Source organism: Phasianus colchicus, chromosome 4 (assembly GCF_987193195.1).
Source record: "Phasianus colchicus chromosome 4, bPhaCol1.hap1.1, whole genome shotgun sequence".
In the NCBI taxonomy this organism is placed as follows: domain Eukaryota; kingdom Metazoa; phylum Chordata; class Aves; order Galliformes; family Phasianidae; genus Phasianus; species Phasianus colchicus.
In genome coordinates this window covers 4,495,280-4,517,268 of record NC_143439.1, presented here as the reverse complement: position 1 = coordinate 4,517,268, position 21,989 = coordinate 4,495,280, and the positions used below count along the sequence as shown (strand labels likewise).

General features: G+C 35.0%; 1 protein-coding gene across 7 annotated transcripts in view; it reads left to right on the top strand.

Annotated features, from left to right (window-relative positions):
• Positions 1 to 21,989, top strand: part of FSTL5 (follistatin like 5) — a 245,214-nt gene that overhangs the window by 163,716 nt on the left and 59,509 nt on the right. For all 7 annotated transcript variants that reach the window (XM_090138465.1, XM_090138464.1, XM_090138468.1 and 4 more), the window contains one exon: positions 9,649 to 9,815. In XM_090138465.1, the coding sequence (XP_089994591.1) occupies positions 9,649 to 9,815 (167 nt within the window). The remainder of the gene's footprint in view (positions 1 to 9,648; positions 9,816 to 21,989) is intronic.

Sequence of the window (21,989 nt, the reverse complement as noted above, 5' to 3'; positions counted from 1 at the left end):
CATGAGCATATCTGATGCAGGTTGTTTGTTACAAGGTAGATCTCTTAACAAGAACAAAAGTCTACTCAGGTAATAACCAAAGGAAAGGGCCTCTGTACAGACACGTAATACAGCCTACCTTGAGTTCTGGTTTGTTTTATTTTTTCCCTCTACATGTAAATTACATCAGACGATTGATTTATTTTTCAGTATAACTTTCATTCTACTCCCATCTGTGCTTTTTCCACATTATAGACTTCTGTGAGTAACTGGCTCATAACTCTACTCTTCAGATTGCAGGAAACTATTGAATAACAGCTGCATGGCCTTTCTTTTCTTGTAGAGGAAGTATAGCAGTGCTGTTATGCTTCAGGCTTTCTAACTCCCATTTATATGTCAGGTAATTTGATCGTGAATTACTACCTTAGAATTTTGTACTGACAGAGAGAGAAGAGAACTATTTTCAAAGTTGGGTTTTTATAAAACTCTGAATACATCCAGAAGTCTTAAATACTTGGAAATTCTATTATCACTCTGGGGGGGAAAAAAAAAAAGTATTGATAAGTGGAAATCTTGGTGCATAAAACTGTGAGTTACAAGAGTTGTCAGCTCTCCTTTTATAATTCCTGTTTCATTATGAATTAGTTCCAGAAATATTTTGTAGATTAAACTGCTGCATTTTAAATGTTCCATTCGAGGTAACTGCAAGTATGCAGTATTGATGTGCAGCATCTGTGTTTGCAGAGAACATAAGGAGCATTAAAGTTGGATCTATACTAGTAAAATGACTTGAAAATATTGATGCTAACTGTTAACATTTAAATGAAATGTTTTTGCTTGAGCTAGTCATATGCAAACACAACAAGCATGTTGAAATTGATTTTTGTGTAAATTACCTTCTTGGTTAGATAGATGCACCAAATAAACAATAAATAAGGCTGAAACCAATTATCACTACTTTAGTGAATTAGCCCTTCCGTGTTACCTAGGTAAGACAGGTTCAATTCTTTTGAAATCTGTTTTCAAGAGGAAAAAGGAACATGTTATAAAAAATAATGAATGAGTATGCATTTAAAATTTGTGTTATTCCTAATGTCCTTTCTCATTCAAATTTGGCTCTTACTAATTTAGAGTAAGATATGCAGTTTTCAGTATACCTGTACAAGTGAGCTCATTGCAAACTTTGCTTTCAAATCTGTTTTCAAATAATATAATGTTATGATGTTCCTTCTGGTCTTCATCAAGGCTGCATTACATATTAGTGGTCTGGATTCCAGGAAGTTTTGAGACTACTATTAACTATTCAATGGTTAACCTGAAAAACTGAATAAGGAAGTAGTCTCAATGATCACATTTATCTTAAGATATTTTGGAATATATAATGAAGATGAAAAAGTTTGGACATCCATTTTCAGTGAGACCCAAGACTGTATATATATATTTTTTTAATGTGTAAGGTTGCTGATTGAGAATTTCAGATTTGGTACTGGGTTATGTTTTATATTAAATAGCACCAAGAAATATTAACATGTGAACACAGAAATAATAAATCAGAATTGATTGTAGTTACTTATGACTTATGTGCTGCTGTGATCTAGGCTTGCTTCTAATTGAGTGCCTAGAGTGTGATCAGGGTTTACAAGCTTATATAGTGTAAACACAGTGAACACTTAGCTGAACTTTGTATATTGGCAGAGCTGGTGTGTTTGAACCACCTTTTACTCAGTTTGCTGCAAAAGAACATTTTATAATATTTTAGGCACTATGTCCTCTGCTTCCCAATGATTTAAAACATCCTGTGGTCATAAAGAGTTTTAAAAATACATTGCATCTTGGGCAACATATCAGCAGAAGCTTTGGATATTTATGCTGCCAGGTACTAGACTAATGAAAAATAACCAAGTTTAAAACTATTTCAAATAAAAGTAGAGACCTGGATAGTGCGACGTATAGCTTGCATGGTGTTATGCATAGCAATCTGCAGCAGAAAGGCTGCTATTCCAACTAAGAAGCATTGTAGATGGCTTAATAGCCAACAATGGAACACTTTTTAAATCTGATTAGTAAGTTTGTCTGAGATCATAGTTATTTAGGTAAGACTGTTGTTTATGTCAGTAACTGGAATTTAGGATAGCACTGTGATGGCAAATGAAGAGTAAAAGCACAAATGAGACAATTTAATGCATTGATGGCCATAAGGAGAAATAATTTTATTAAGCAAAAAAAAGATGCTGAAGACTGTAATTAGCAAATTACACCCTCAGAACCTAGAAGTTTGAGCCTTAAATTCATCTTTTCTTTTGACTGCCACCAAATACATTTTTCAGTGTTAAGAATGCATAGTATGAACATATGTCCATACAAATTGTTGGACAAGAAAGGTGTCTTAGCTATAGGTGTCGTATCATATATCATGACAAACTACAATTAGAATAAATCATTACTTATGCATTTCTTAGCAATGTGGCTTTGTAAATGAGTGTTGATCATATTTTCCTGGACTGCTGTGGTTTCTGTTGCTTTTAGAAATTTTTTTTAGTATACAGCTATTTTAATTATATCTTGCCCATCTTAAGTACAGCCATTAAGTGATGTTGAAGTCTGAAAATGACAAAAAATTATTAGGAAATTACTGTTTCATCTACTCTGAGGTCCTCTTCCCAGCAAACCATAAGGTTTTCATTTGTTACATCTTTATTTACTCAAAAAAGATTGCTGTGTAATTTTGAGTATATAATCTATAAAAGCTCTACATTTATATCTGTACTTCAACCTAAGACATCATATCTGACTATTTTCATATCAACAATTTGGGTAGCACGTATCAAATCAAATTCTAGCCCATCTCACTAACTTGGAAGTTTCCCTCAGGATTCATTGAATGATGCAGAAAATCTGTTACAGAATATATTGAGAGAGACGTTAAGGTTGAAGAAGCAGTTTCAGCCTGGTGAGATGATAGAAACAGGAGGGAGATTTATTTTTTACCAGTTCATTCACTGTATCTCCCAGAAGATGGAAATTCATAAAAGTTTGAATTTCATCCTTTTTACGGTAAGGGCTAGTCTGTTAATCAGGATAGGCACATCATTTTCCTTATCCTTGATAAATAAACCATGGTAAACAGGCTGTAAGTGCTATGTCTGGATTAGTGGTTTCCCCTGTGGCGGAAAAGTTTGAAGCCAAACACTTCATGAGTTGGCTTTCCTGGCCTGTGTTTTCTTTGAAGCTAAAAAAATTTCTCCTACAGATTGTATGGCCTCTGTAGGCTTTGTGGATTCTCATAACTAGCCAATCTGTCAACCCTTTATGTGTGCTGTTGTCACTGTTCTCAAAGTGAAGTGATGATACCACTTCAAAACATGCCCCTATTAACTTAACATTCCAATTGCACGAGCCTGATTTATGAATGTGTGTGTATGTACTATTTTTTAGTGCAGCTTTAGGTAGACTTGAGTGTTTTATCTTTGCGAGTTTAATATATTTGTTGTCCAGAAAGTAGTTCTCTGAATTCTTGGTTGCTTCAGGTGTTGATACGATGTCACTGTGATAGAGTGGTCACTTCAGAAACTCAGTGAATATATGTGGATTCTCCCCAGTGCTGGTAATTCTTGATCTAGCATGGTGCATTAAATGAGGTGCAGCCCATACCTATGTAGAAACAGCTGTACACAATGACAAGGGAGTCATAAATAATCAACGACTCCTTGCATTTCCATGAACAGGGTTTCTGAAGTATTTTTTAATGATTATAATGCCCTGCAGAGCAAGTGAGAGTATATGTTTTATTGATTTTTATGAAGACTTAAGTGAATCATTATAGTCCTTGTGGCACTCGACTTCAGTCCTGTTGAGCTCTGTAGTCTGTGCAGACTCAGGAGAAACACAAGGATCCAAAGAGCAGTTTGATCAAATGGACATAGGAAGTAAAATTCATTTAAATTAAACAATTGAATTTAAACATCTATATTTCTTCCTCAATGTTCAATGTTCCTGTAAATGTCAAGCCTTTGGTATGGAAACTGACTGTGGTTTTTCATATCAATTTACAGTTAAAAAAAAAAAAAAAATTGAAGCAAATTCCAGTTAGATTGATAGTACTCTGCCAGAAGATCAGATTACTTTTCATTTCTTCAATTATGTTAAAATAGTACAAGTAGTATATTATTTCTCATTGTTCTTCCATTAAGTTCTTTATTAGTTTAAAAATAATCATGATCTTGTTGGGCTAAGGGAAAATTTCCATCTCCTCACTTTCTCCGCAGTCAATAAATTTTGCTGGAATCAATACCTCCGTAGATTATTTTAATGATTGTGGTTTCATACCTAACTTTACAGCACAAAGCCTAAGAGTTGGTTTTAATTTAGAATGAAAAGACGACTGTGGTATTTGTACTCTGTAGATTTTTATTTTTAATTACACTAGAGGCCTTTAATCTATCACATACTCTTATATGAATGGCTGTGGATTTAGGAGGTGAGATTTCCTTCCCAGCTTAATTTTGTAGGAAACCATGGTGCAACATCCTGAAAACAAAGCTTACAAAATGCTTGAAAGGTGGCGCAGGAAGGAATGTTAAAATAGACATTATTTAGGAAAATATATTAAAGTGAAAAACGTTTGGGTTTCAATCTGATTAACTTAATCACAAAGAAGAGGATTTAAGGTGCGTGTACTTGTGTACTTAGAAGGGTTCTTCATGAAGAGTACAGTGGCATTAAGAATGAATAGGTGGCAGATGAAAAAAGTTGCATTCAAATTATAGGACACAACCATTTAAATGGTACAAGTAGTTAAGCTAAGATCCTGTCTTTGGTCATTTAATTTACCTTTCATTGTTAATATATGCTACAAAAGGTGTCATATATCTGTTATTTATAATTTTCCAAATGTTTATACGAGACATTACTGTTTCAATTGTGATGAAAACAACCTATGAAGAAACTAGAATGCTTTTTGTTGCATTCTTTTTTTAGTTCATACTATTAAATGTTTTATTTTTCAATATGTATATTCTAAGATCTGGTGGGAACATCTGGTGTTAACAGCAAACAAGGAAAAAAAATGTGTGTATTTTATGTATTATATAATATATGTAAAATACACACATATACAATATACATATAAATATATATATAAGACTTCATCGGTAAACTTCATCTATAAACTTAAGTTATTGTATATTTTATTTATTTATTCCTTTTCCTTATTCAGTGGACTTTAAAAAAAAAAAAAAGTTATATGTAGTTTTTTTCTTTCCTGATACATCAGCAAGTGGAAGCTGTTTGAATAATAAAAGTTTTACATGCTAAATTCATTAAACTGGGCAATTGGGAGAAATATTCTACTTTATTCTAAATTCTGAAATCTTGAAACATTCTTAATGTTTCTAGGTATTTGAATAATGAATGATACATATTTATCTCTAAGAGAAGCTTTAATTTCTTTCATGAAATAAATGTAGCATGACTATCAGTTGTTCTCTATTAAATCTTACTGATTAGTATCAAAAATAAAATTGAAGACAAGCTTTTGCTTCTTTTCTTTTATGGTTTCTATTAATTTTCTTTATGAAATTAGTTTCTACGGGACTTCCTACAAATATAAGCTATTATAATATTCCTTTTAATTTCCATTAAAAAATACTTTCATATTCCTTGTTAAAAAAGGAAAAGTTGAATAAATATTAATTTAAAAAAATATCTTAAGATCCTTTCTTTTTGAAAAATAACAGAATTTTGAAAATAAAGAAATAAAAATCTCTGCTATGCTAGCCTTAAGGGTGGAAATAAAAACGTCTTGAATTTTGATAGAAGCTCTGCTGCTGCATTAAATAGCAGCGACACAGTTATTTATGCATGTGCATGTGTGGCTAATAGAATTATGAAAGCAGGTCTTTTGATGTTTTTAATAGATCTTTGAGATTTATAAATATTAACATATTGATTATGAAGTAGTGCACTACATTTGCCTTAATTTATATATTAAATAATAATTAATATAGCATTAATTACATTGTTATAATTCTATCACATGGATACAGAATGGGCTGCCCAGGGAGGTGGTGGAATCACTGTCCCTGGAGGTGTTCAAGAAATATTTAGATGTTGTACAGAGGGACGTGGTTTAAGTGAGAAACATTGGTGACAACTGAGCAGTTGGACTGGCTGATCTGAAGTCTTTCCAACATTACTGATTCTATGATTCTGTGATTTGGATTGATTTGAGCTGAACCCTTGCAGTATGAACAGGAATTCAGGCTCATCAGCACCCTGTTCTAAGTCAGCTCTGTATTACATCATTTTTTGTGTTGAATGGATGGACAAAGAAGGTTACTGTTATATGGAAATCATTTTGTACAGGAAAAAATACTATTTTCAAGTTTTAATTAGGGGCTTTCCACTTACTTCCATTTGAAAAATATTCTCTCCCTGTGATAAGTCATTTAAGGTGTTGGAACAGCTAGAGTACGACCTCTGGAAAGCTTTAATTCTGGCCTCTTGGTCCTTTTTTTTTCTTTTTTTTTGAGAAGCCAATCAAAATGCTTACTTCTGGATGAGCTATGCTTTGCTCTATTTACATTTATAGAAAATAAAATCTGTTCACAGCAAAGGTGAATTTTTCTTTCAAGAGTTTAATTACACTGAAAAGTGAAATTCTGTATAATGCTTGGTATGGCCTAGCATACCAAGATTATTTTGAGCTTTACCAAAAGACAAACTTTTTTTATCATTTTATTTTTGAACTGACAAAGTTAGACATGCTAATTGTAATGCATGCTGATTTTAAAGTTGCTTTTAAGAACAGCAAAATGACACTGATGAAAAGGCTCTTGTTATTTCATTTTGAGAAGGTGAGATCAATGCCAGAAGAGGGAAAAGGCATTTTGTGTAGTTGTATTCCAGATATTACAAGGCAAAACACAATATCTTAGTAAGATCTGACACAACCAAATAGCAGCATTTCCAATTTTTTCACTATTAAGTGAAAGAATTAGTTCATCCTGATGTTCACTAAAATTATTTTTTCTTTTTTTTTTTTTCATTTTCCATTGGTAGTTTTTATCTTACTATTGATCAACTGCAGAGCCTTTGAATTTTTAAATATGAAAAATGCTATTCATAAAATTCCTTGTAGCAAGCATTATGAGTTCCAGGTTATTTTACATTCTGTTTTATACTTTTCAGTTCTTTAAATTCGTCCCGAAATTTATCAGCCTATACATATGTTGTGACTAGGAGGTTTTAGGGATGATTTGTATTAATTTCACTAAGTTTATATGCGGTTATTGCTCTGAGGTGTTACAGGTTTTTAGGACTTGTAATACCTGAGCCACAGGCAAGGAGAACCTTTTTATATCTCTTGAAAAGCAATGACTTTTGCATATCCTTCATAGCTACGGGCTACTTTGTTAATTTCAAAAACTTTGTAGTTAACTACAGTAAAACAAAAGGTCATAGCTAGTGCCCTATGACCACTCATTTGAAGTTAAGCTGCATTTTATACACTTTCCATTAAGCTCAGAGCTTACTATAGTCCATGGACATGAACCATAAATGAATTATTAATGTCATAGAATAGTAATGCCATTTTGTATTTTGATTTCGGAATATAATTTTCACTAAGGTAGCAAATGCTAAACTTTGCATTTAATACATGTCTCCTTATCCACAGTTGCATTCTAATTAAAAATGAGAATAATAAGAACTGGACTTCTGTATAAAGGCATCCATAATAATACTGGAACTAATTGGAAACAGACTTTGAAATTTTGTAGAATTTAAATTAGATAACTCATTTATCATGTGAGGATTAACATTTTTCATAGTCATTTTATGGTAATCATTTAATGACTATGCTAAATTAAGTATTGGCTTTGGAACACAGATAATTGCTCTTATAGATCATCATGTTTATCTACCTTTTAAGGTTTAAACATACAGAATTCTGTATGGAAACAGAGTATTAGTATGCTGTTGCTGTCTATCAGAAGTTTTGAAACATTCAGTAGTCATTCAGATGTGTTTCAAGAAGTCTGGATAACAGCACCATTGAAGAACCGTATCCTGTAACATACAAGCTGAGATGCTTCAGATGAAGGAAATAAATTTCAAAAACGACAATAGGTAGCTCAATATTTAACTTAATTTATATATTCCCTTTTCAGTGGTTTAACAAATTGTATCAGGTCATGCATTTAGGGGAAAAAATGTCAGTCGCATTGACTGGTGAATAGCATTACGTTCCTATTGGAAGAGAGAATAAGGATGTTTTTGTATTTTCTCTAAATAGAAAATTAGTATTTTTAATCACATAAAAATTGTATTTCTGAAACAACAGATCTTTCTTTCCTGAAGCTATTGTAATGCCTTTCTTCTTGCAATTTGGAAAGGAAGAAAAAAAGTATTAAAGTGAACAATCTTTTTAATTGTGTTAATTAAAAAGTGTTTCTTTTGTGAAGCGAACAGGAACCAATAATAGATCTTAGCTTTCATATAGGTTGTTGTTTTGCTATAATGGGAAGATTAATGTCACTCAATTTTTTTTATGTAAGAGTCCAAATGTGTTATGGGACATCAAAGTCAAGATTCCTTCTCTTAAATAAATCAAAAGTGGCTTACCTAATATTCTAAGTAGCTTGTTAACACTAGCAATTTTGAATGCATGATGCACTGGAAATGCTAAAAGTAGATGTTGAGTATTTGTGCCTGGAGATGACTCATGCTTTAGTAGAGTACTGTATTTAATTCTTGTTTGTCAAACATTACATGATGTTATATTCTTCTGGTTGTTGTTGTATTCCGTCTTCATTGTTGCTGCTGCTGCTTGGCAAACACAACAGTTACAGAATAGATGCTATGAAATGCTCTGGTTTTGGGGTTCTTTTTTTTTTTTTTTTTTTTTCTTGCTGTACTTAGGAAAAATTTATTCAAGTACACAGCTGTTTGTTATTCTGGCTCTGGATTTCTCTAGCTATTGTAATAGAAATCATGTTTGACCAGAGAAGCATAGTGCAAATTCTTTTTACACTGTTTTTTAGAACTGACGTAGACTAACGTGTCTATTTTGACTATGATTAATGCGTATTCTGAGACTCAAATAGAAGAGGATACTAACGTCAGTTTTATCAGGAACTTGTGCTTTCACAGTCAATGGGAATCCTCCATAAAAAGTGGTATATCAAAAAAGAAAGCTTATACCTTAATTTTATATTCTGAAAGCAGAATTCACTACTTCAGTCTTGTATCTTTCGCACACTGTGTTCCATTAATATTTTTCTTTTCTGAAAATGAATGACTCTTTAACATCAGTGTTGTCATGTTAGTTAAATGAAGATGCTAGCTACTGTACTGCGTTGGCCTAACTGTTAAATAACTTCTGGAGTCTGATTGTAGATATGTTCTGTTATGTTTGTTGTAGTCTTACGTCTCAAATTCATTTTCATATTAAATGCTTCTCCTTATAGAATCATGCTTGTCAGTCAATTTAATTGAAATGTCATGGTGACCTTTATTTGAAATAGTCTGAACTTCCTGTGGTTTTTGGAAACTCTTTTTACTTTGATTCTAATTAAAATTCTTTAAATTATCATTGTACAAAAGCCGCATACTAATTAACCTTATGAAGCTGCTAGCAAATTAACCTTACAAACAATCTATCTTTTGCAGAGGTAGTTCAGCTGAGTTTGCCAGAAGATCAAAAACTAAGCACCACTGCAGCAACAGTAGGACAAAGTGCTGTCTTAAGTTGTGCCATCCAGGGCGCTCTGAGACCTCCCATCATCTGGAAGAGGAACAATGTCATTCTGAATAACTTAGATTTGGAAGATATCAGTGTAAGTAAAAGAGTTCTATTTAACAGCTTGTTACAAAACCTTTGCTCAAAGAACTGATGTTTAACTAATTCCTACTCAATATGTTTTTAGTCATATGGCAGTATATAAGGAAAACAAAACAGAATAATAGCCATAAAATGGCTTCCAAACTCTGTTTTTCTTTCAAATTGTTTGCAAACTCTTGGTGTTAAAAATAATGAAAACATTTCACAGACCAAATGTTTAAAGAAGTAGGTACGACAGCATAAACATATGGAGACAAAACTGCAACTTGGTATTGGACGTTCAGCATTATATAGGCTTCAAATATTTAAGAGAAGTTAATGTTTTAAGAATTGAATTATTATTTAGCACAAGTAGGTCATTGTAATAAAGCACAGTTCCTTGTAATAAAGTGGAAATAGATCATTGTTATAATTTTATCTTCTCATGTTTGAATGAAAATATACTTTTACCTTAGTACAACTCCTACTACAAAAATGGTGGTTTTGATCATTCCTCCGTGTATCCTGCAGACTGAAGGAATTGCTACTGAATGTCATTACAAGTTCTAAATCTATTTTTAGGAAAGTATCTGCTACCTAACTTGACCATGACCTCCAAATATGGAGGAAAAAAATGAAAAGAAAAATAGATTTATGGTAGAGCTCTCAAAACAAGTTTTCAGCTGTGTTTTATTTCCTTGTATGTTCAATTTGCTTTGGCTATCATCTTATAGTACAAGAATTACAAAATGTGAACAAACATAGGGTTACTTGCTTGGACCAGTATGTGTCTGAGTTCACTGCAGCTCTTGCATGGAGTATCATCGTAATCAAATATTTCATTTATTTTTTAGTGAATGCTTTTATTTCTAAGGTGGTATTTGTACTAACATGTAACCTTTGTTTTGTTTTACTTGCTGATATTTTATATCAGATTTGTTTGTAAATTTAACTTCTGTGGAGTAATGCTTTATAAAATAAGGGATGGTTTCAAAGCTCAACTCACTTGAATGGTAGTGTTTAGCCATTGCATAGGCTTAGGATAAAACCAGCATCCTCTGAAAAATTCCTTTTATATAATCATTAGTTTAATTATTTTAATTAGTATAATCACATTTAGATGGTATCCTAAAGTGCATTATTAAACAGTGGGGGCTCCTGGATTCCAATGAAAGGCCACAAAGGTAATAAGGGGTGTAGAGCATCTCCTGTATGAGGAAAGGCTGAACAAGCTGAGTCTGTTCAGCTTGGGGAAAGACTGAGGGGATTGGATCAATGTTTATAAATATCTAAAGGGAGGTTGGAAGCAATTAGGTGGGACCAGGCTCTTTTCAGTGGCGTGCAGCAATAGGATAATTAATGGCCTAAAACTTGAACATAGGAAGTTCCATACAAATATGCAGAAGAACTTCTTTATGGTAAGGATGATGGAGCCCTGGAGCAGGTTGCCCAGAGAGAGGTTGTGGAGTCTCCTCCTATGGAGGTATTCAGTGGATTCAGTCTGGATGCGTAACTGAAGATTAGGGGAACTGAGGTTGAAGGGAACCTGCTTTAGCAGATGGGTTGGTTTCAATCTCTTGAGGTTCCTTCCAACCCCTGCAATTCTGTGTCTGGTATTCAAACATGCCTTACCCTTACTCAGAAGCTTCTTTTCTGCAGAATTTTTTAGCATTCCGTAAATATTCATGATGGTCATAAATAATGATTTTGGAGTTCTTTGCTCACCAATTGTAATTAGAATACATGCAATGAGCTGTAGAAATAGGAACGTGTGCCAATATAGGGAGAAATAAAAAGGAAATGAATGGAAGTGATGAATCTAACAACTTCGCTTTGGACTGAAATGTTCTACTGACTGTTTCTGCAAACATGAAAAGAGCAAGTGTTTTCAAAGCATGATACAAACATTTTGAATATGAAAATTAAGAAAGAAAAAAAATAACACACAACAAAAAAACACAGAGAATCTTCCTTAGAGAGTGCACTAGTGGCAAAGAGAAACTTCTGTTTACTGACCATAACATCACAATCTCCTATGCCACTTGGAAATGAAGTTGAGCCTGGGAAAGTGCAGAAGAAAGCTGTTGTTTTAATAAAGTTCATCTTTGTATTTCCTACAACCTGAGTTACTATTTTTTTTATTATTTTTTTTTACTTTAATTGGCTATAAATTAAGCCAATTTTCCGTAGGTAAAGTCTAGTTTTCCCATAATGGTAGTAAGGAGGCAGTCTTCACCTGCAAACTTTTTCATTCACATTACTCCCCTTTTCTTTCCCTCTCCCTTTGAGAGGGGGAATGAGCAAGTGCTAACTGGGAGCTTGCTTATTAGCTAGGCCAGCTTACATGCTTCTTTAGTAGTTATAACAGCTGGAATGCAGTCCAGTGTGAATTTTTTGAAGACTCATGGAATCCCTAATTTGAAGTCAGTTTGAAGTGGTGTTCAGAAATCAAAAGCTAAGGGAGAAAATTAAAATTGCCAGAATTGGCTTGAATTTTTGTACATTTAATAGGAGTGAAAGGCCATGTACTGGCTAAACAACCATAAACATAAGCAAATAAATAGACCAGGCAAAGAGGTAATTCCCAAAAGAAGGTCGACAAATTGCGTCCTGAGAGAATTTGCAAGACAGCTAGAAGATGCTGTGGAAGTAAAAGCAGATGAGGGATTGTTCATCTCTGGAAAAAAACTTAGTATTCATACCTGCACAGAGTAGAATTATTTAAGAAGTCTCTGTTTGGGGGTGAGCTCTGTGTGTATATTTTGTGTATGGCTACAGTAGAAATGAAACAGAGTAAATTTTTTCAGTGACAGAAGTATAGTTCTGAAGGTGAATGTATTCATCATTGCTTTATATACCGTAAGAAAATCATAGAAAGAATGGAATGCTTGAAAGTGCTTTTTGAAGAAGAACGTTAGATCTTAGTCCATTAATATTAATAATTATGATTCAAAGGGAGTGACAGATCCAATATCCCTGAGGTGAGGCATTAAAAATATGTAGCACTTGAATTAATGTAGGTGATACTGATCTGATATGCAGATAAGCCAACAAACAGTGGAAGAAAGAATTAATGGAGCCTGGAAACAAAGCAAGAACAGAAACAATAAAAAACGATTGGACGTAAAAACATTAACTGGGTTCCAGAGTGTCTTTTCTTCAAAATCTATTTTATGCATTTCACTGTTTGCACTGATTTGAACTCACGCTTTTTATTTCCTTTAACAGCAACAAAAAAATTCTCCTTGTATTTCTTTGGTCATTCCATAATGTTCTGAAATTTGATTATCAGATACTCTTACAACTTCATATTTATTTCAAGGTTCTTATGTACTTATTCAGTTTCTGTTCAAGCAATGTAGTAAAAATAAAGCCTTGAGGAGAAGAAAAATAATTTGACAGAAACAAATTACTTTATATTTCAATATGGGAAATTATGTTAGTACTTAAATATTGACTTGAAAAGAACAAATGCAGAGGGAATATAGCGTGTTTCAGTTTGTTGCATTTTAACCACCAAAGAATGTGTTGTACTTATTCAGACAATTTTAAACATTCAAATGCTTTAAGCCCTTGTATAATTTCAGATGTCTGCAGAGGAAATGTGTTCTGTGATTTGCTGTGACTGTGTTATAATCTAAAATGTTTGGCTAGCACTGGGAATTGTCAATTTACTCAGCTATATAACAACCACATATGTGCATCTGAAAAATAATAATCTTGTATAAGTTGTGTATTGTTTGGGGGAAAAAATAAGTGACAAGGACTGATCTAGGGAGGCAGGTAAATACTTTTTTTTTCCAGCAAAATGCATCAGAGATCATGTAACTGGAAGTGAGCATATGTGGCACCAATCAGATTAAGTAGTAGTGACAATGTGATGTTGTAAATCAAGGCAAATACTCATTCTTAGGGTGTGGAAGTTAAGTTTTTGTACTGTGCAATTTTCAATGCAAGTTAAATTATTTGTTTTGGGAGTGACAAATTCAGAACAATATAATGCCTTTGACTTCCAAGGATTGAGAACAGAAATATTATTTAATCGCTGCTTTAAAAAAAATAGAATAATTTAGAGAATTCTATCTGGCCACAAATGTATGGTTAAATACTAAAAATTATATAACATCTATTAGCCAATTTTAAGAGTCTTTAGTACTCCTCAACTCTTCTCATCGTGTGATTAAACTTCATGAAAGTTGTGTGCTTTGCTACTGATTTTTTTTTCATTTAAACTGATAAGGATCAGAGGTGATCAGCATTGACCTGAATGAAACCATGAAAAATTTTGTGCCTCTGCAAATTTTACTGTACTTAAATTGTAATTTATTTGTGCTATGACTCAGTAGAGACTCAGACTTTTTACTGAAATTTTAGCATGCATCTATAAGGGCTATCTCTTGCCATGGTCGTGAATCTTAAATGTGATTTTTCTTTTCCATTTGTTTGAGTTTTATATAAACTATTATTCATTGCAGAACAAAGTTCTTATTTATGGGAAAATTAAAAATAGCAGATTTTTTTTTTTCCCAAATGCAGTACATAATGTTTTTCTCATATAAATTGATTTGCTTCTAAAATGCTTTCTATGTTTCATTTCACTTAACTCTTTTTTGAATTTTTCCTTTCGTTTTGCCTCCAGCTGTTCTGAATACCTAGCAGTTCTCTTACAAGCTGTCTGCCCTTTGTTCTTACATTTATAAAATATCTACTTAAATGACTTGCTCACCTATAAAGTTTAACATCTGCTAACATGCTTAAATTAGTAGATTTTTAAAGAAGTTGTAGGTTAATCTACTTTTTAACGAAAAGTAATAGTTTCTTTCTTTAGACTGCCTTAATTGAAAACATGTAATATTTCTATTTGACAGGCCAAGTTTGTGGTTTTGAAATTCCGTATAGGTTATCTTTCTCTCAAAACATCTCATTTTTTCATTGCATTAAAATTAATTTCCAAATTAAACTTTTACTTCTGATATCATATTCAAGTCTACATCCTAGGGTGGCCAGCAGGGCAAGGGAGATTATTGCCAACGTCTGCTTTGCTAATGTGTCATGGTTCCGGCCCAGTTCAGTTCTGTGACAAAAGGGATGGAGCAAGGAACCCATGGTCCTGTGCCATGTGAAAAGCAGAAGGGAGTAGATAGGGAAATGGGCTCAGAGGAGGAAAGCAGTGGCAACGAGCTAAGGGAGAAAACCAATGATGATAGAGGAATGCAAGATAAGACAATATGATAGAATATAAAAAAAATTGAAGCTAATAAATGAGATTTCCAAAAACTGAAGGCCGTACTCTAATATTGTAGGAGAGATGGCTAGGGAATATGCACAGCAGAGACTAGTAGAAAGAGTCCTGTAACTCCCAGACAGTTTTATTTTTCCCTCTGAGCGGCAACGAAATAATGAAGTCTTCTGGGAGTTGTAGGTCGTTCTTCTATTCTGGGACTAGGTACCCAGAACTATCCACAATCCTGCAGAATTAACTCTTTAATTCCCAGTGAATTACATGACGTATGATGTGGAATACTGATAACAAAAATCATAAAACTATGACACCTTGTGAGATATCATCATGGTCATCAATGGCTCTATGTCCAGGTGGAGGCTGGTAACGAGCGGCGTCCCCCAGGGGTCTGTCTTGGGACCGGTGCTCTTTAACATCTTTATCAGTGACATCGATGATGGAATTGAGTGCACCCTCAGCAAGTTTGCTGATGACACCAAGCTGAGTGGTGTGGTTGACACGGTTGATGGAAGGGATGCCATTCAGAGGGACCTCGAGAGGCTAGAAAGGTGGGCCTGGGTGAACCTGATGAGGTTCAACACGGCAAAGTGCAGAGTTTTGCACTTGGGCCAGAGGAATCCCAGGCATCCCTACAGACTGGAAGGAGCGGTCCTTGAGAGGAGCCCTGTGGAGAAGGACCTGGGGGTTTTGATAGATGAAAAACTTAATATGAGCCAGCTGCAGTGCTCTTGCAGCTTGGAAGGCAAATGGTATCCTGGGCTCCATCAAAATAGGGGTGGCCAGCAGGGACAGGGAGGTGATTGTTCCCCTCTACTCTGCTCTTGTGAGGTCCCATCTGGAATACTGCATCCAAGTGTGGAGCCCCCAGTACAAGAAAGACAGGGAGCTGTTGGAGAGGGTCCAGAGGAGGGCCACAAAGATGATCAAGGGACTGGAGCACCTCCCCTGTGAGGACAGGCTGAGGGAGCTGGGCTTGTTCAGCCTGGAGAAAAGAAGGCTGCGGGGTGACCTCATTGCAGCCTTCAGTACCTAAAGGGAGCCTACAAACAGGAGGGAAATCAACTCTTTGAAAGGGTGAGTGACAGCAGGACAAGGGGAAAAGGTTTAAAGTTGAGGGAAGGGAGATTTAGGTTGGATGTCAGGGGGAAATTCTTTACAGAGAGAGTAGTGAGGTACTGGAACAGGCTGCCCAGAGAGGCTGTGGATGCCCCATCCATCCCTGGAGGTGTTCAAGGCCAGGTTGGATGGGGGCCTGGGCAGCCTGGTCTAGCATTAGGTGGGAAGGTTGGTGGTCCTGCATGTGGCAGGGGGGTTGGAGATTCATGATCCTTGAGGTCCCTTCCAACCCTGGCAATTCTGTGATTCTGTGATCATCTGCAATATTGCGTCCAGGTCTGGTCTCCCAGCACAAAAAAAGATGTAGAGTTCTTGGAGCAGGTTCAGAAGAGGGATACAAAGATGATCAGATGGCTCGTGCATTTCTCCTATGAGAAAAGGCTGAGGGAACTGGGCTTGTTGAGCCTGGAGAAGAGAAGGCTTCCAAGAGCATTTGTTGTGACCTTCCAGTACTTAAAACAAATTTATTAACAGGAGGTAGACAGAATTTTTATGTGGTCTGATGGTGATAGCACAAGGGTGAACAGTTTTAAACTAAAAGAGAGGAGATTTAGTTTAGATCATTGAGCAATTTTTCCCTTGAAAAGTAGAGAGAAACTGGAACAAGTTGTGCAGAGAAGCTGTGGATGCCCCGTCACTGAAGATACTCAATTCTGGTTTGGATAGGACCCTGCACAACCTGGTCTACTACCAGATGTAGTGGGTGGCAACCCTGCCCTGATAGCAAGATGCTTGGAATTAGATTTTTAAGGTCTCTTCCAACCCAAGCCATTCTATTATACTGAGATCCTTTTCTTGTTTTTTTGTTTGTTTGTTTGTTTCTTTTGTTTTGTTTTCCTGTTTGTTTGTTTTTTTTCTAAAATGTAAGTTTGTTTACCATTAAAACTTAATGTCCTCTGAAAGAACATATTCCCTTCCACTCTAGAGAGTTCTTCTCAGCAGCTGTTGAAATAAATATTTTCATATTGGCCAAAATGTTAAACTTAGTTCTTAGAAAGGGCTTCTGACAGCTTCTCTTTTACTTCCAGCTTCCCATCTTTTATACCTTTTCATTTCCTAACAAAATTGTCAGGAGAACCTCAAGAAAAATATCTCCCTTTGATGCTGTCTTCTCTGATGAGATAGTATGATCCTACATACAAACTTCTCTTTGTGTTTGGTTAAATTGTTATTATGAAATTTTTATGACAATGATTAGAAACATAATTTGTTATATTTGTATTTATGACTGTTTATACTTGTTTTCCTTTAGGATAAGACTTTATTACCTTTTCTCTGTTATTTGATATCAAATACCAATTTCATTTGCTTGATTTTAGAAGCGTACTGAAAATGCTGTCAAAGCTGCTGATCAGATTTATCAATCTCTAATGTTTTTTTTAATTTATTTATATACTTCTGGCATATTTATAGCTTTGCTCACCAGTATAGTTATTTCATTCAGGAGTTTGCTTCCGCTCTTCTTCTCTTTTCTTTTTTGGAATCTGATTTGGAGTTGTAATTACTTCTTTAGTAGCAGGTTAAATCACACCAAAAGAAAACATTGAATACGTTAAGACTTGCAAGATGTGGCATTTTTTTTCTCTGAATACTGAAAAGATCTTATTTCATTAATTATCTAATGAACGCTACTTCAGACTGTGGATCATAACATCGTAAACTGTGCATCATAACATTTATATAACGTTGCAAAGATGCACTTAAATGAGGTACCACTATGGATCTGGTTAATTCTGGTTAATGAAGTGAGGTAAAAAGTTGCAGTGTGGTTTCATTCATACTTACTGATTCCTGCTAAGATAATGTGGACATGCAAATTCTGTAACTCTAGCTTACTCAAAGCTACAATACTGCAGAAGTTTAAGGCTTATATGCATCTTTTTATGGTGGTGACTATCTTAATTTTGAGCCAGCTGATGATTTTCACTTTTTGAAAAAGTAGTAAAATTTTTCTGATTTCTCCAATCCATTCTGCAGCACATTGCTATTATGTGAAATAGGTGTAAAGAATACAGGAAATATATCAGGCTTTTCAGGTTATTATATTTAAAACAAAGTCCCCAAAGTCAGAGAGCAGCCTGGCCTCAGCTGCAGCTAATAAGTAATGTCAGTCTTTTTTAAAGTATGATAAAGGTGCTTTGTTAATGATGGCCTCCTGTGGCTCATACTCTTGACTTTTAAAGCCTTTTTATGCAATGTTAAATAGGAGGGTCACATCACCAGTAATGAAAAAAATGGAAGTGCTTGGATATCTGAGAGTCTATTTTATTAAACAGAGAGGCAAAAATGCTTAAACATTAAATAAATAAATAAATAATAAATTAAAAAAACCTCTCTTTGCTTGTTCCTCCTAAGCATCCCGGGAGATGACAGGTAGAGCATAATTACCTACTAGGAATTTTGTTTAACTGTCTTATGTAATATTTACTGCCAAAAGAAAAAAAAAAAAAGTAATCTTCTGGAAGTGTTTCATTAGTGTACCTAGACAATGAGTAAGTACTCAAAAAAAAAAAAAAAAAAAAAAAAATCCACCAAAAGAAACAAAAAATCATTTGAAAAGTGCATCACACATAGCATCATCTATTGGAATCCTATCAGAGTTCACAAATCAAGTAGGTTTGATCTAGATAAACAATTTGCTTCGGTCACCTTGGTGAGTAACAGTACTGGTGATTTTATAGGTTGTTGTCAGGTTGTTGTGATCTATCTACTCGTAGTTTTAGCACCAGATTTCCATTCATTTCTAAATTCTATTGATGATCTACCTTAGTATAGCGTAACTTCTCTTTCATCATTCAAAATTCTGTACCGTATTTAAATTTAATCATGTCATTTTTATGCCATATTTATATATCCACCTTAAAAATTCCAGAACTTCTTTTTCAAAAGTTTGTGTTCAGAACTTTTTCTCTTCGAATATGAATCACCTTTGTCTCAATGGCTAGAATCTTTTCATTATTCTGTTTCAGAACAGGTAAAACTAGAGATTTTCCTAAATTTAGTGTGAATTATCTCTCTCTAAGTACTTTACATGAGTATTTTTCCCATTCTGTACTCATTTCTGGGATTGCCTCGACTCAAGTTCAACACCTCACACTTGGCCTCGTTAAGCCTCATTAGATGCTCATGTGTCCACTTTTTGACCCTGTCCGAGTCACTCTAAATGGTTTCGTTTCCTTCTGTTGTGTCAGTTGTACCACTCAGCTTAGTGTCAACAGCAAGCTTGCTGAGAGAGCACATCAATCTTGCTGTTTCATGTTCTTGATAAACATATGTTCAAGAGCACTCGTCTCAAGACAGATCCCTGCAGGACACCCCTCATGACTGGCTTCCAGCTGGTCACGGAGCCATTGACAGCAACCCTCTGGATGTGATCATACAGCCAACTCTTTAACCAACGAATAACTAGCCTTCAAATACATATCTTTCCAATTTAGAGATAAGGATGTGATGCAGGAGCATGTCAAAGACCTTAAATTATGATTGATGTAGTGATAAAATTGAAGCAGTGGATTTCTCACAGAAAAGATAACCTTTTAGAATCAGTTCAGAGAGTACAAGAATATGGTTATGACTCATTGCAATACTTTGATTGAAATGGTTTGGTGGTTGTTTTTTTTTGTTTTTTGTTTTTTTTGAGTGTGGGTTTTGCTTTTGACTGTGCAATAGAAAGTACATCTGTTTGTTTTTTAAAAAATCAGCGGTTTTTATATATTGTAAATATATATTTAAGTGAAATACTTTGTCTCAAAATAATACATAGTTCGTGAAGAATTTTGCAAGTAGTAGTATATGAAAAACTTTACATGTATAACAAATGATGAGAGTATTGATCACCCTAGAGAGGTTAAAAAATAAAGTAATTGTTCCAACATAACTAGTTTACTCATTTATGTAAACTGAGTCAATATACCGAATAGCCTTTTGTTTCACTGACACCTTACCTAGTGAAGCTTTCTTTGATAAAAGATTAGACTGATGAACATGGAACTTGTATTAATGGTTTGAGCAAAGGCAAGATGGGTGATGATTTTTAAAAATAACCAAGATTGCTATAAAAACTGCAGCAGGTTTCAACTTGTTGTGTAATACAGCTTTTGCCATATACTCCAGCTCATACTAAGTGCTTAGTTCAGATTGATTTGTATTCGCTGTTTGCCTAAAAGCTCTGTGTCAGAAGTTGCTTTTTTTTAGTGCTGCGTTTGGCAAACTGGGCTAGCCTCCTTTTAAATGAAGCTGCTATGCTAGCATGCAAGCTTTCAGCATTTTTATTTCTGTTCATCAGCAAAGTACACCATTGGACATACGTCACTCCCTTTGTTGTGTGTCTTTAGGTCTGTAGATTTACAAATCTTTTGTGTAGGAACTCCATTCAAAATCTTTCTAAGCATATATGTACTGTTTTCATACGCGTGAGGACTGCTCCAAAAGTAATGAGTCCATGACTGGGGGACAGCAGGCCCCCAGGACCACAGAGGGGAGGGGGGCATCGATGGTTTATGGGCTGTTTTGGCCTGACTAGTGGGGCAGGGGATCCATGCCCCAGGGAAGGGAAAAGGGGGATGGCTTGGGAGATGGGATATGGGCCTAAAAGTAGAACAGCAGCAACAATCTGAGGAGGAAATTTAATTTACTGTATGTGATATCGGAATATGAGATAACACAATATAATACAATATAATTGGAACTGAAGCTAGTAAATCAAATAAAATGAGAGAGTGTCTGAAACTGAAGGCCATACTCTGAATTGAAGGTGGGGCAGCTGGGGAGCACGCACACACACTGCCAGGCAGAGAGAGAGAGAGTCCCATAACTTGCCAGGAGCTTTATTTTCCCCTCTGAACGCAAAGTCCTCTGGGGTATGTAGTTCTTCTCTTTTGAGAGCCAAGTATTCAGAAAATTGGTGGTCCACAGAGTTGGGGCATTAACTCTTTAAGTTCCAGTGCTTTCCATGATGTTATGATGTGGAATACCAATAACCAAAAATCGTAAAACCATGATAACCTCCTATTTATTTCCATGGAAACTACAATTGATACAAAGAGGACAATGATGCTATTGGATATTTAATAGATATTGAGCACAATAATGCTATTTCTCAGCAACAAAACACTATTTTGCAACATAGTCATCACCTATGCTGGCAGTGAACAAGAGCTTTTATGCCTTTCTTTAGAAAATCAGTACTAGTGTAGCAGACTTGCTTTTTCATAGCTGCTATTATGGCATTGTTTCTGAGAAAATGTTGCCCAAACAGTCTGTTTTTAATTGGCCCAACAATGGAAGTCAGAAGGCATTAAAATCTAGACTGTGTGGTAGGTGTAGCAGGAAAGTTCAGCCAATATTGAAAATATGTTTGATGATATTCAAACTGTTATAGGGCCTGGCATTATCATGTTGCAAGAGAAAGATTGTCTTCTTCTCTGACCTAGTTCTGGAAGTTTGAGCCTTCAGCTTAGTCAGTGTCATAACTGCAGTCAGTGTTGATGTTTTATCCAGGTTTCAAGAGATCCTGAAGGATCGTCTCTTTCCTATCCCAAAAGGCAGTGCACATCACTTTATCTTTTCTTTGATGGGGAATTCACTTGTTCTTACTCCACGGACTGCTATTTTGATTCCAGCTAGTAGTGGTGATACCGTGTCTTGTCACCAATAATGGTGACATCCAGGAAAATGTCACCTTCAGCCTTGTATTGTTACAGCAGGTCCTGACAAACTTGCGTATTATGTTCCATCTGTTCCTTTGTGAGCGTTCAGGGGATCCACCTGATGCAAACTTTGCCATATTCCAACGTTGCCATCAACAACGTTGCCTTCAGCACGTTGAAGCAA